Genomic DNA, 15,818 nt, shown 5'->3' on the forward strand with positions numbered 1-15,818 from the left:
CTGTCTACCTGCAGCAATCCTCCGTCCAATTTCGTCCCAGAATGTTCAATGAGAGCCATATCCGGTTGTTCTGAGCCAGATAATCCATCGACACCCTTGCTGTGTGAGGGCTGCACACGTCGCTGGCGTTGTTGACGTGCCAAAATTGCCCCCACATATGGCCTTCGGCAGTGGATTCCAGTAGCCCGAAGACGACGCCTAATCGTATCGCTTGGCATTGCTCCCCTTGACCCAAGAACTAAGGCTGCTGTTACTGTTGCTGCTTGAGTTCGGTTCCTTCGATGAGTGACCCGGATGAACCGATCTTGCACATGAGTTGTCACTCGTTGCCGTCCGGTACGGGGACGATCAGCAGCAACCCGCTTTGCTGATGACGTTGAGCAAGTCGTGTAATGGTGGTAAGATGACAGCCCAATTGCCTAGCTACAGCGGTTGCAGAGCTACCTCCGTGTAACTTTCCAATGGCCATTCCTCTCTGCTGAGTCGTTAGTCTAGGCATCGTTTGTGTGGCGTGTACACCTCCTAGCGTCAATACTGAACTGTTTTTTTGACACAAACTTATATAAAGGATACCTCAGAGTGAAATGCATGCTTTTCATCCATAACCGTCGATGCACATGCTAAAATTATGGTTTTGCTGCACTGTTGGTGTGTTTGTGCGAATGTTTCGTATGGACGTCAAATTGCATGACATATCTCATCTGGGATCATTACGTCACTTTACCATGAACGTTCCATAAACATGAACGCTTACCTTCATGAGATTTCATTTTTTCAAAACTTGCGTTTCTTTTGCTATTCAGTATATAAGATAGCCATTCATCTTTGAGCTGCACCGTCTATTGTGTATTCCTGATTTTCATAAAACTGAATAAATCGACTGTCTAGTATGATGTGTAATGTGTATGTGTAATAATGACACATATATATAGCTAAGTCTGTTAACAGCATGAATATAAAACAAGTGTATGAAACAAATTTATTTCAGCTGTAAAGTCTGAAACAATAAATAGTTATAAAGAAAACGGAATGGCCTTGTGTAGTCTTCGTCTTCAGCACACCATAATCTGAACTAAAAGTCCCATAAACAATATACACATCAGCTTATCATAGCAGTAAAGCACTATTACAAAGCATAAAATGCCGCCATGGCACTGAAATGCTTGGAAAGTTTAAGTGCCAACAAACACAGACATTTCTAAAAAGTTGCCGTCAGTTGCTATCAAGTAGTTTCTGATAAAAAAAAGTATTACTGTTACCACAAATTAATCACAATTTTAATTTTCCTGATTTTTAATCAGCAAGAATGTGTGTACTGTTGTTGAACACTGTTGTGATACACCACAGATAAATTCACTCAACAGAAAATTTCACCTTGCAGCCTTACAATTTTTGCAACTGTCGCATTAAAATCCCATGAATTTGAACAAAATAGGATGTCAGCATAAACAGAAACATATATGCCAAAGTTCAGTTTCTCAGACCAACAAGTTTCAGAGAGACACTTGTGGAGCAAAACATGCAATTTGACAGTATTCAAGAGACTGCACATAGTTGCTGTAAAAAGCATATTTAATATTGGATTTAAGAACTAATTATGCATTCCTAGATAAGATTCCTAATCTGGTAGTAGTAGGGTTTAGATACAGCATTAACCTGCTTCTACTTTTTCAAGCAACTGTCAAAACACCCCCCAAGATTCTTCACTGAGTCAATAGATGATTATTAGAGGAACTCCAGTGTGCCTGAAAGTCAACTGCCCTTGACTCCCGAGCCACAGTCTATTAAAAAGTACTGAATGTTCAAATAATGCGTAGTGTAAATTCTTTGTGATAGTTATGGAAAACAAATAACCAACTGTTAGTCTTACACAATGTTCACATTAATAATATGTTTGTTTTGGAAAAAAGATTCAGAACTGTCATTTTTGTCATGATCTCATCCACTCATCCCAACAAATGACCAGTCCCTTACACACTTGTAAGAGGATATTTATAAACGTTTCTAGTCTACCAAAAGGGATATGATAGACAACATATTACAGCAATGCCAAACTCATGCATGTCCTTTCACTTGAATGTGGGTGGAGAATTTGCTAACTTAATAGACTTTGATAGAAGGATCAATTGAATCTGACATATGTTCTTTCTGGATTGAAATCTGGAGTAATATTTGACAAATGGCAGATGATGTGTTCCTCATTTTGATAATCTACTTTAAACATAAACACTTGACATATGTTGCATGATAAGGTTTAAAGATGAAGTGAATTTTTGAACAGAATGTTGTTTGAAACAGGAGTGGACTACAGGTGGGTGATATGATGCAGCTGCCAACTTGGTAAGACATTCAACTTCCTTGCAGTGTATGAACGATCTATTTCTTTGTCCCTGTTGTCTTGCTGTCATCTGCATCAGCATCTTTGTCTGTACCTGAAACATACACTTCTTTCTCTGAGAATCATGCTCAGAGACATTGCCAAAGGCTACAGCAATAATACGTAAGAGTGACAACTTCTCTTTTAATAGAACTTGAATTGTATCCTAGCCACCAGCTGTACAAGTTCTACAATGATGGTGTACAGGTGCATGTCAATCTTACCTATTATTTCATTCAGACATGCATCATGCTTACTGGTAATTTAAACAATTGTAAACAAGGACTAAAACAATACACACTGTTCTATTAGGATATGGCTCTGGTGTGTCATTTAGCTGGTGGCACAGTACATTACTTCCAGACTTGTCATGCTTGACACACCAAACACTTCACAAAAGTTAACACCAATCTGCACCATGCGTGAGAAACATGCATCATGGCAAGTTTCACAGAGCCCTAACTTCGGTTCCACTCCTCGACTCAGGCTTCAGAAGCTATAGTGTCAGTTGAAATAAGTAACTATGTTTGTTGTTTGCTGCGTGCACAGAGCAATGTTCTAGCTATATGGCGGCAGTATGTAAATAATAAAAAATACATAAACTCATTAATATGCTCTGCAAAATAAGGAAAGCAAAAAAACATCTGGAAAGATCTTATTGGGTTTTACTGATATTCACACAAAATGAATACCTGCAATAAACGCAACTCTGGCGGCCAAACACACCACCATGAAATGAATGTGCAATATGAATTGTCTGGCTATGAAAATGAAGGGTTTTCATTTGTCTGTCATCCCAACCACACAGCAACTGAAAAGTGAAAACATGCCATGAAGCTCAACGCAACAACGGCATCACCCGAAAGGAGACAGGTGACTCTGCTTCGGCTACAGCCAGGTTTGTCCACAGATCGCGAAGCACCTTTACAAGACTAGGGAACTGTTGTAATACACAGGTGTCAACACATGACATACATAGACTTACCATGGCCACCTCTAAGACGACCAGCTTGAGGCATCATTGTGACCAATCAGGATTGTCATTGCACTGAGCATAATATTGGTCAAGTCTAAATAAGGTTAATATATAATGTACATAATTACCACTGTAATAAATGAGGGTTGCATGTTAGTTTTCAAAAGAAATGTTAATTGATGAAAAGAATTAAGGAAGACGTGAAGAGCCTTCTGGACTATCACATGCATAGATATCACTGAGACAAACTTGACATCCATTGATAAACATGTACGTACATAAATGAATATTACTTCTGGTCAAAAGGTTCAAGTACATTTTCCATGCAAGAGGCCTGGCTTAGCTCATGCTACAAAACAGCAACATTGGACAGTATAGAGAGAATGCTGGGAATAAAGGATAGGTGCTGGGTGATTCAGAGAGACAGCAATTATTGTGTTAAATATTCATATATAATACAAAAATCTTCAGATATTCCAACAGAAGCCCTCTTCACTGTGAACTACCAATAACAAATTGTGTAAGAAAAGACATCTTGCTACCCTGGTAGGAAAATCACTTCTTGTCAACATTAGCCATTCTATGAATACACAATGCCATTTCGAAAGTGGTCAAATGCAACACATGTTATATTTGGGATTACACGTTCTCAGAAAAGTACAGATTCTATTACTTTTGTTGGGCTGAGTCCCATCTGGGTTTCAGGTTCACAACCTGCTTCAGATGGTGTTGGTGGAGAGCTGGACTCCCATTCTCCATTACTGGTGCAGTTCTCCAGCATCGGTCATAGGATTGCATCTTGCCAGACGAATTTGGACTCAGACAATCAATAAGCATGTGGTCAAGTTAATTCTGACATGCCAATAACGTGCCATCATACAACTTGACATGTCAAGAAAAGTTTATTTTTAGTGGGGTCACTTTCTGAATTTTTTCAGAAAACTAACTCAAATGGTGCATTCACAGCATGTAACTATGCAACCCATATTTTTTTTAATTGAGTGTGAATCCCATATTTTGCATGTGCATTCCAGTATGAGAGGGTATGATAACGTGTTTGGACCAAAATTTTATAAAAATGCTTCGGATTGTATTTCAAGGATACACTGGAGATCTTAATTACATTGTGACAACTACCAAACTAATATGCTTTGTTAATGTAAAACGATTTTCATCATTCACACCAGCACATACAGGAAACAAGCAAAGTTTTCCCAACTCTATCATGCCATGTTGTACTTGTACTAGTCATGGATAGTTGACAGTGAAGATTATTTCTCTTGAAAATCTGAATATTTCTAAAGGGTAATGACAACCAATATACAGGGTTTATGGCAATAATATAAAAGAGGGAAGGTATTTGTAGGAATTATGATATGTAGCTGATGTAACTATACACATCTAATATTGGCTCTGTGATGATGAAACAAGGGGTGGTCATATTGTTGCTTTTAACCATCACTTGCAATTGTACAAAGGAACCTATTCGTGGGTTTGCCGTTCACTCTGGTATTAATAGAAGCATTGACCTTTGCATCTACTGTAAATCTTGAAATTAAAGCACCTCCAAATTCATGCTTGCAGATAGCCCAAAGTGTGTCTCAATATCAATGTGACTTCCCTCCAGTCCCGGTGTCATTAAACGTCGTGACAAATTGGCTCCTATGAGATTTACATGTGAAGTATTTAAGCCTTACCTTAATCAAACTTTACATTATTCCATCAAACAATCAACAGCACCTTAGTATAGAGAACCATTCAAAACCTTGATAAAATTGGTATGCGAAGAAGGTATCAACAAACTTAAAGGCAGTCAAGACAGGGCCTGCATATCTGAGAATAAGCATCATAAAGATTACCCAGGCGCACTTCTCTATCTCGGCCTTTGATGCAGGCTCCTAGAACAAAGTAACTGTCTTGTGTGCTTGACTTGCTTGAGAATATGGTGATATCTACTCTGACAAGTGAGTGGAACTCACAGCAATGACGACTCACCGATTGTCCGTTATGCAATTTCTAGTGTTTGAATGACACAAGTATTACTGGAATATACTCTTTACATCTACAGCTCAATAAACCATGATGTGGAACATCGAGTTGATTGTTTCCATATTTAAGTGATGCAGTCATTTCTTAAACATAATTGTGAGTTAAGTTTGATTAATGCAAGCAAGGACCACTAACATTTTTCGCATTTGATTCACTCTGGCATTAATTTCAAGATTTACAGTATCTGAGTGATAGATTCTGTACAGCAAAATACTGTGTTTGAAATTAAGCAGGTCATGGAATCCTCATAGCTTGATTCAGTAGTATGTGACTTTTGGGATCCCCTTGAACTTTACCTCGCAATATTAAGTCTATGTCTAGGATCCTATGACTTTCATACTTAATTTCAAACACTGTCCAGGGATAGTTCTGAAAGTGAAAAACCACAACTGAAGAGTCAGCATAGGCTTGATAAATCTCTTGAACATATGGTTATTAACCTTTATCAGGATCCGAGCTATCCTTGGAAGCCTCAACCTCTATCTTAGGACTGTTGTCATCTTTGTTTTCACCTACAATAGATTTGTGAATCATGGTTTTAAATATTTGTATGGATCTGATGATCAGCTTTAGACAAAACAGAACAATTTGATGAAAGGCTAGCTCAAAGCACCAACCACATTTTGGGATAAATATGAATTTCCAGAAACAGAAAGTTTATGTCCAAAGTTACACCTTTTAATCCAGCTGGGTATCAGCTGATAACAAACCTTCACATGTCACCAAATACATTAAATACATTAAATTGTCTCAGAATAGACAGAATTAGAAAGTGAAATTTCTTTTGCTTACTGCTAATCTGTACATGCTTGTTACATGATCCTGTGGTTTTGGCATTTAAGGGTACCGCATGCCCTATAAATATATATCTGAACATATTTTCCTTTGTCCACTCAGTTCTATGAAACTGTAAGGCGTGTGAAGCTAAAACTTTGAACAAAATGGAAAACAGGATCAAATTATGAACATGGCCCCACTGCATTTTTAACATTTGTAGTTTTCGCTGGGCCATTGTGCATTTCTATCATTATGGAATGTGTATGGCACAGGACAATGCAAACCAGGTTATTATGGCATGTTTTAATATTTGATCCAACTGTGACCTTTGACTCTCACATATCCCTGTGTTCCAGCTGTTATGCTGACAGCTGTTGGTAAAATACTCTGGCATACCTTTCACCACCATGCATCTTGTTGTGAAGGGTTACTAGAATATTTACAACACAAATAACTCATGATAAAATCACAATGCACTGAAGGATCAGGAAAGCAAACTTTCCGTTTTCATGCAGTGGAGGTTAATTGAAACAAGAATCCATTTGAGAGACATCAAGGGCACATTGGTTAAAATATGCTGTTGATGAATGTGAGTATGTTTAGTGGCAAACTATAAACACCACATCAAGGTAAGAAATAGATTAAAACATGGAACACATTTGTTGAGCCTCATTATTTAATACACACAGGTCAAGTTCCATAAATGTTTCAAGCAAATGGCAACTGTAAGTTATCGTAACATGATGGATCATGGATGATTCCCGAACGTTAATAAGGGAAAAAAAAAATAGGAAAGATTCCAGTTGAAAAAAAAAATTGACAGATAATTTACTGAAGGCCACAAGGGCCTGCACATATTTGAAACAGCCCGGCCCAATACAATAACAACTGGTGCTGGGCTCAGGGCCGGCGATTTTTTTTTAACGCTGTTACAATAACCCTGTCTGAAGCATAGCATAGTTATGCCCTTATGTTAATTGATGCACTGTTGTCTTCAGACATCAATACAGATAAAAAGACTGTCGGTAATGTATGGAAGACAACACCTTGTCCTCATGTTGCAGAAATAGATTAAAACATGGAACACATTTGTTGAGCCTCATTATTTAATACACACAGGTCAAGTTCCATGAATGTTTCAAGCAAATGGCTGAGTAATGACTATAAATAGTTTTAGCTTTCAGTGTGCTGGAAGTGCAAATGTAAAAATGAAGTACAAATCTTAAATATCACAAACAAGTAAAAACTGCGAGCAAGGCTCATTAATAACCATGACTGTGACTCCCAACTTCAGCTAAACATTAATAATCATTAATAAAGATTATTCTTGACCAAAAACACAAAGAAGCCATTACGCAGATCTAAAAACAACCCATTATATGAATGTAAAGTTTTAGGCTGAACTAATACTTTTCAAGTTATTAGTTGCACAAACCTTTCCAAATTCAAATTTGTAAATAACTGTAATTCTTTAAAAGAATTAAATATCAATCAAAATGTGTACTGCACCTTTCTTTTACACAAGGGAGGTGGTTCCCAAATAAGTAACTACAACAGTAAGTTAAATCTGAGATTATCATATCACAAAGATTCAAAACACTTTCAACACTAAAGGCAAGTGATGCTGTATATTTTCAACAATAAAATAATTGGAAATGAACATGTTTTGTGATAAAGGCAGAAAATATACCCAGGTCATAACTTTACACAAGATCCAGACGTGATGGGCAGAAATCCAGCATATCAACTATTGCTGACAAATATATAAAAGATATTCCCAAGACATCTAACAAAATAGCAAAAGCAGAACTGCCTCAGGAAAACCAGAATAGACATTCACCATCGTGATCGAAAGACCAAAAGTGGTAAACTGGTTGGGCAACAGAAAGGTTCATAAACTATGTGTGTGATTGAAGACTGTGTTCAAAGTCTACAGTGTAGACATGTTTGGGATATATATGCAGAAGACATTCAGTAAGAAAAAGGAACTGTAATGTAATCACATTAGTAAAGTTGAACTTATCAACTTGGGGGTTGTAGTGATCAGTAGAAGTCCATCATTCACATCATATAATAGTAGTTGTAGAATATCTTGTGTGTGCTGACAGTTTGCTCCGTCCAGATAAAGTCATCTAGTTGCCAGCCCTGCCCTCCCAACAGTCCTTGCACATTAACCATACATACAACATTTTTTGCTTAATATTGAATATTTTTCTCCATTTATTCTGGCATGTTTGGCTGTTATTTGTCAGTATCACAGCTGGACAGAATATTCCCTTCCTCAGCTATGGTTAAGATTGTAAAGCCTTGAGAAGAGACCATAACTTGAGAGCTCTGTTTTATTGTTTCAAGGATAACATAGTCCCTTTGTAATTATCCCCTTATATCCAAAACATCTTCAGCTCTTCTCAAGCACTTCTGGTTTCTGAGAAGATTTTTCACCCTTTTAAAAGTGACATTCATATATCTGAGAAGATACACTGTAACACATTACACTTATGTTGGGGTCTTGTCACTTCTAACAAATTGAAATATTTTTCATTTCATTTATTAAGAACATAAAGTTTAGATTGCATGATCCTCCCCAGTGCAAAAACAACAGCATAAACATAAACAACACCAATAATGATACCTATCAATCTCTGTTGAGCTTTTTCCATGCTAGATGCGCTTTTACCTCAAGAGTACTGGTGTTTCAACCATTTCACAGAAGACATTTAAACGTTAAATATACACTCAGCACACAGTGTCATATAGCTGTAATACCTGTGGGTACATCTACACACTGCCAAGAGAAATGGTTACTGAAGGCATGATGTCTGTTGTGATAGGAGGCATGTGTTAGTGATCAATACACACTGCAACATCAACTCAAACATACTACCTTCATCCTCCTCAAAGTCCTCATCATAAATGTCCTCACTAGCCCCTGCTGACTCAGCGAAACAAACAACCAAGCAAGTGCATATTCCAGTTTGAATGTGTGGGGTGTGCTTACGGTTAGTATGCAGTATGTCACATACCTTTACAAGCAGTTTGAGTGGGTTAATGAGTCACACTGGCGGTCTCTCATCCATATTGTGACTATGAAAGGTTGGGCATAATAAATCCATTTAATACCATATAACAGATGTCCACAAAGAATAGTACAACTGCTTATTGCAGATTTACAAAACTAGTATATGACTATAACATATATTGACACCCTGAATATAACATTATAAAAAAGTCAAAGTTGTCACCCAAAACATCTGTTATCAATCATCTGTTGGTGATGGTGGAGTGACTGACTCTGCATCTATTGGAGTCCGGTGTGTAAACAGGTTCAGTTCTGATGGCTTATTGACAGCCATTTAATGAATAGATATGTAGTCTATCAATGTATTAGTAAACATGGAGTTTATGTGCAAAGGCTGAACTTAAAATGAAGTTTCAGTAGGAAATGGAAATATCTTTTAAACCACTTAGAATCAAACATTCTTAAATGTCACTTAAGAATGTTTGCAATACTCTACATTTGAAAACAATGGTGCAATAGTTCCCAGAATAAACTCATAAAAATCAAGTGAATGCCGGAATGTATGTATTTGACAGCGTCATACATGTCACTAGTATTTCCTTCTTTATTGTGGCATCAGTTCATCATTTCTTATGGTTTGTGATAATAGAAGGCTGTATAGGTTTTAAAACTGGTATTTGTGCTGAAATGTTTTGGTTCCTCATGAACAAAACAGGGGCGGTTGGGTAGCCTAATGGTTAAAGCGTTGGTTCGTCACGCCGAGGACCCGGGTTCGAATCCCCACATGGGTACAATGTGTGAAGCCCATTTCTGGTGTCCCCCGCCGTGATGTTGCTGGAATATTGCTAAAAAGCGGCGTAAAACCAAAACTCAGTCAGTCAGTCAGTCATGAACAAAACAGTATGCAAATATACTGATGTTATTTCCACAGCAAATTTCTATCAAGTGAGCTGAGTTACAATACAGTGTTTGCAATACTTTGAATGAAATCTGCAGGCCCATTTTGCTAAAGTCAAACCATTAAAACAAAATAGACTACACTGTACACAGTTTCACACTGTTTCTACAAAATCAATTAGCGAAGCCTGTGGTGCAGAGAGACATTTTTATTTGTTGAAGACTGGTGTTGATATTCTTATGCGCAAAATGCCGAAATACCAGGAGTTGAGTTTAGTTTTACGCCACACTCAGCAATATTCCAGCAACATGGCAGTGAAATACCAGGAAGTGAAACTGTAAGTTATCGTAACATCAGTGTATGAAATAAGCCAAAAACCCAGCCAGACATCAGGGCTGGTAACTTCATAATGTTACCAGCCCAAAGAGGATTTAACCAGTCCAGACACCAAGAATCACTCAGATGTATGGAACATTTAAAATTTGCACCAGGCTGACGGGCTGGCTTGCTATAAGAAATCTAGCCCATCTCGGGCGGTCTGACGGGCTTTATTTCATACACTGGTAACATGATGGATCATGGATGATTCCCGAACGTTTGAGGGAAAAAAAGATTCCAGTTGAAAAAAAAATTTGACAAATAATTTACTGAAGGCCACCAGCAACTGCACATATTTGAAACTGCCGGCCCGATACAATAACAACTGACGCTGGGCCTCTCAGGGCCGGCAATTATTTTGAACGCTGTTACAATAGCCCTGTCTGAAGCATAGCAGAGCTATGCCCTTATGTTACTTGATGCACTGTTGTCTTCAGACATTAATACAGATAAAAAGATTGTCGGTAATGTATGGAAGACAACGCCTTGTCATGTTGCAATTTTAGGAGCATGCATGATGCCCGACGTTCCTGTCTGTGTCTATCTGTGAGGAAAGGCCATTAGATTGCATGACGTTGATGCTGATGCAAATGGTTGAGAGTCAGACTGCCTCTTTCCATTGCCAGCTCAATTCTTGAGCATGGGTCATGGGATTGCATCCTGCCTGACAAAATAGGAGACAGTCATCACAGTCATTGATCTCCCTCAGTCCTCCTGGACTTGGACAATCCTTCACTGTTTCCTCACAAGTCAACTAATAACCATGTGGTTAATGTCAAGCCAGCAGCAAAGAACATCCCTGTTTCATGCATACCAAAAACTTGCCATGTATGTTCTCAAAGTCTATGTCCTGCCATGTCAAGACAATGTTTTTCATTCTGTCATCTTTTAAATCAGTTCAGAAACCATTATGAAATTAATTACCCAATGAGTTTGGCATCTTCGCAGCGATCCATAGTATTAGCAATATTGTGTGAAGCATGTGCTTTGCATGTGCATTTCACCGAAGTCCTGGAATGGTGTAAGCAGTGTCGGACTGTGTTGGGGTGGATACACTGAAGTCCTGGAATGGTGTAAGTAGTGTCGGAATGTGTTAGGGTGGATACTCTGAAGTCCTGGAATGGTGTAAGCAGTGTCGGACTGTGTTGGGGTGGATACACTGAGGTCCTGGAATGGTGTAAGCAGTGTTGGACTGTGTTGGGGTGGATACACTGAGGTCCTGGAATGGTGTAAGCAGTGTTGGACTGTGTTGGGGTGGATACACTGAAGTACTGGAATGGTGTAAGCAGTGTCGGACTGTGTTGGGGTGGATACACTGAAGTTCTGGAATGATGTGAGCAGTGGTCACTGCTATCTGAAGCCTGTGCCTGTGTCCCATGCTGGGATTCGAACCACAGACCTTCTGATCTGAAGTCGGACGCCTTGTCCACATGACCAAAGAGGTTAACCCCGTCAGCAAGCTGACAAGGTAAGGATGTCATCTATAGGATAACTCCAAGCCCTGATACAACAACATCAAGCGTCATGTCATTAATGCTTAGATATCGCATTCAAGATTACCGTACTTGTACAGTACAAGTGAAATTCTGGCTGTTTGTAGAAGTCAACAGCTACAGTGCTACCCTTTTGAGTTATCATGCTGCAGTGTTTCCATGGCTATCCCTCAGTATACCGACTCTTATTTGACCAATCCTTGCAACAAACTTGCCAAGCACCAAGCAGGGAAAGTGCAGATACCATCTTTTAACATGTTTTTGGATGGATCAAACTACTCACCTACCACTGCCCAAGGAGACAATCTATCTTTTGGACAACAGAGGCTGTCTCTAATGGTATTCTTGTGCAGTCATTCTTCAGAACAGGTATAAGTTCTGGTGACTGAATGTGTAACTAGACATGATGAGTTCAGGCATCTAAGAGCATGACATTAACAATGATATATTATGCCCAGGTGTGCTTATCTGTCCTCACCTGTTTTCTCTTCCTGGCTGCTTTTTCTTTGTTTATCATCTGCATCTTCTTCTGGTTCATCCTTCACACCTCTCACTATTTTGTCATTTACATCTTCTAAGGCTTTCTTAATTGCCTGCTCAGCAGCAGAATCCTGCTGAGCCTCTGCCATTTCTAGTGCTCGCTCAAAGGAATCAGCTGCTGCCTGCAACTCATTGCATTTCACTGAAAAAGATAATAATGAACTCAAAAAATGATACAAGGATTTCTGCATTAACTGAAACTTGCCCCTAAAAGATCAATACTTGAGGTATACCCATGCATCTTGCTTCCCATTTCTTTTTCGCAGATATACATGCAGTCACATTTAAAAAATGAGAGACTATGTCTACATTTTGTTACATGCTATTACAAGCACTGCGGCTTTCCATGTTGCTCCAACAGGCAATAATTATTCACTTTGCATAATATACAATACATAATAACAAAACACCAAGACACATCTGTTGCCTTACCTTCTGACTATGTCACCAATACACATGTCGGCAGCTTTTGCCTTACCTTCTGATTGTGTCACCAATACACATGTCGGCAGCTGTTGCCTTACCTTCTGACTGTGTCACCAATACACATGTCAGCAGCTGTTGTTTTACCTTCTGCCTGTGCCACCAAGACACATGTCGGCATCTGTTGCCTTACCCTCTGACTGTGTCACCAATACACATGTCGGCAGCTGTTGTTTTACCTTCTGACTGTGTCACCAATACACATGTCGGCAGCTGTTGCGTTACCCTCTGACTGTGTCACAAATACACATGTCGGCAGCTGTTGCCTTACCTTCTGACTGTGTCACCAATACACATGTCGGCAGCTGTTGCCTTACCTTCTGACTGTGCCACAAGGATTGTCGGCAGCTGTTGCCTTACCTTCTGACTGTGCCACCAAGACACATGTCGGCAGCTGTTGCCTTACCCTCTGACTGTGTCACCAATGCACATATCGGCAGTCCTGCATTACCTTCTGACTGTGCCACCAATACACATGTCAGCAGCTGTTGCCTTACCTTCTGACTGTGTCACCAATGCACATATCGGCAGTCCTGCCTTACCTTCTGCCTGTGTCACCAATACACATGTCGGCAGCTGTTGCCTTACCTTCTGACTGTGTCACCAATACACATGTCGGCAGCTGTTGCCTTACCTTCTGACTGTGCCACAAGGATTGTCGGCAGCTGTTGCCTTACCTTCTGACTGTGCCACCAAGAGACATGTCGGCAGCTGTTGCCTTACCCTCTGACTGTGTCACCAATACACACGTCGGCAGCTGTTGCCTTACCCTCTGACAGTGTCACCAATACACATGTCGGCAGCTGTTGCCTTACCTTCTGACTGTGTCACCAATACACATGTCAGCAGCTGTTGCCTTACCTTCTGACTGTGTCACCAAGACACATGTCGGCATCTGTTGCCTTACCTTCTGACTGTGTCACCAAGACACATGTCGGCAGCTGTTGCCTTACCTTCTGACTGTGTCACCAATACACATGTCAACAGCTGTTGCCTTACCTTCTGACTGTGTCACCAATACACATGTCAACTGCTGTTGCCTTACCTTCTGACTGTGCCACCAAGACACATGCATGTAGTTGCCAACCCTCATCGTCAGCTTCCCTTGCAGCTGCAAGTGATTTCTCTCCATAATCTCTGGCATCCTCGTATCTTGATACCTCCAGATAACACCTTCCTATTTCATGGTACAGCCAAGTCTTTTCTAAGGCAGTTTTACTCAGAGGTAGTTTTTCTTCCCATCTGTAAGAATATTCATACAGTGTTAAAAGATCCATCTGAATGACCATGATTAAATACACTTTTGCTGAATCTGTATCAATAGACAAAACAAGAGAAATTTGATATTTTATGCCTATAACACATGTGATCAGTTTTATATCATATTACCCTCTGGACTGGCTAGACTGAAGAGGGCAATAATAATAATAATAATAATAATAATATGTCGTGGTTGGATTAATGTGAATGCTTTTGTGATATACTTTCAGTATGTACTTTTGCTGAGCAAATTCTCTGAGCCCACCATAAAATTAACATGTGCCCTGAGCCTGTTGAGCCACAACTAGAGCACATAAGGGACCTTTGCATGTACAAAAGTAGCAGGAGAACCGAAACTTCAATTTAAGTGAGTGAGTGAGTGAGTTTAGTTTTATGCCGCACTCAGCAAATTCCAGCTATATGGCGGTGGTCTGTAAATAGTCGGGCCTGGACCAGACAATCCACGGATCAACAGCATGAGCATCGATCTACGTAATTGATATACAATGACATGTATCAACCAAGTCAGCAAGCCTGACCACCCGATCCCGTTAGTCGCCTCTTACGACAAGAATGGAATGCTGAAGATCAATTCTAACCTGGATCTTCACGGGTCTTAAATCTAAGAGCTTATTGTGTCTTTGCCTAAACATGAAATTGTTTAACTAAATTAAATCATTTCTTTCAAACTTTGAAACTGAAAACAAATAATTATCAAGCCCAACCCACAATCAATTTGGGTTTGATTAATGAGGAGGCTCTTAAATTTTATTGAGTACTTTTGCACATATCTATTTATCTGATGTCTTTCAGTGGCATTTAGAAGTTGTACATTGATGTCCAAGATATTTTTATGGATTAAACTTCTTTTTAATTTCCCTCACGACGAATGGTCTCGAAACGTCGTGAGGGAAATTAAAAAGAAAGTTTAATCCAAAAAAATATCTTGGACATATTTATCTGATGTTCCTCTGGTAATGTTTTTCAAGATTCACAATGAAAGCGTGGATGGTTGTTGGACACAATGTTAAAGTTGAGGTTGACGGTGATGTACTGCTGGACGGTACAGCAGTTATAGTTAACCAGGTGAAGTAACTTACCAAGTCTGCCCAGAATTGGACATTTAATGAGAAACTTTTAGCTTTATAACGGTGTAAGAATCTACATCGAAACATCACTCTATGCAATAAATAAGAAGTTGTCATCCATAAAGTTGTATGTATCATATTTAAGTCATTAACTTCTAGAATGCCGATCAAACAATACCCTGGAATATGTGGATTATTTCTCTTGACATGGTTCATTTTCAAAGGCACTTCGTGCCATGTGTGAGCTCTGCTGCTCATCTGTTGTAGTATATTTGTACTATGAAATGTTTCATACTTACACTTCTATAGCTTTGTCATATTTCCCCATCCTTGCTAAGACACGACCCATATTATCAAGGGCACGGGATTTCACTTCGTCTAAGTCTCTGTAGGATAAGAATATACACAAACACATCACACATCAGAGTGAAACAGTTTGAGAAGAACCAAATGAAAAGGTTCAAAATGTAAAGTGAAATG

At 39.2% G+C, this 15,818-nt stretch overlaps 1 protein-coding gene across 4 annotated transcripts in view; it reads right to left on the reverse strand.

The window, feature by feature from the left end:
• Positions 1-967: 967 nt before the first annotated feature.
• LOC124288803 (outer dynein arm-docking complex subunit 4-like) overlaps positions 968-15,818 on the reverse strand; it is a 62,449-nt gene continuing 47,598 nt past the window's right edge. For 2 of the 4 annotated variants that reach the window (XM_046725333.1, XM_046725332.1), the window contains 6 exons: positions 15,638-15,724; positions 14,036-14,232; positions 12,446-12,649; positions 9,064-9,111; positions 5,843-5,914; positions 968-2,432 (listed from right to left, as the gene is read on the reverse strand). In XM_046725333.1, coding sequence (XP_046581289.1) covers positions 2,377-2,432; positions 5,843-5,914; positions 9,064-9,111; positions 12,446-12,649; positions 14,036-14,232; positions 15,638-15,724 — 664 coding nt within the window. In that variant the 3' untranslated portion in view covers positions 968-2,376. The remainder of the gene's footprint in view (positions 2,433-5,842; positions 5,915-9,063; positions 9,112-12,445; positions 12,650-14,035; positions 14,233-15,637; positions 15,725-15,818) is intronic. The other 2 variants (XM_046725334.1, XM_046725335.1) reach the window with 2 other exon arrangements.

This window comes from Haliotis rubra, unplaced genomic scaffold (assembly GCF_003918875.1).
Source record: "Haliotis rubra isolate DU_JTF1 unplaced genomic scaffold, ASM391887v1 Scf425, whole genome shotgun sequence".
In the NCBI taxonomy this organism is placed as follows: Eukaryota; Metazoa; Mollusca; class Gastropoda; order Lepetellida; family Haliotidae; genus Haliotis; species Haliotis rubra.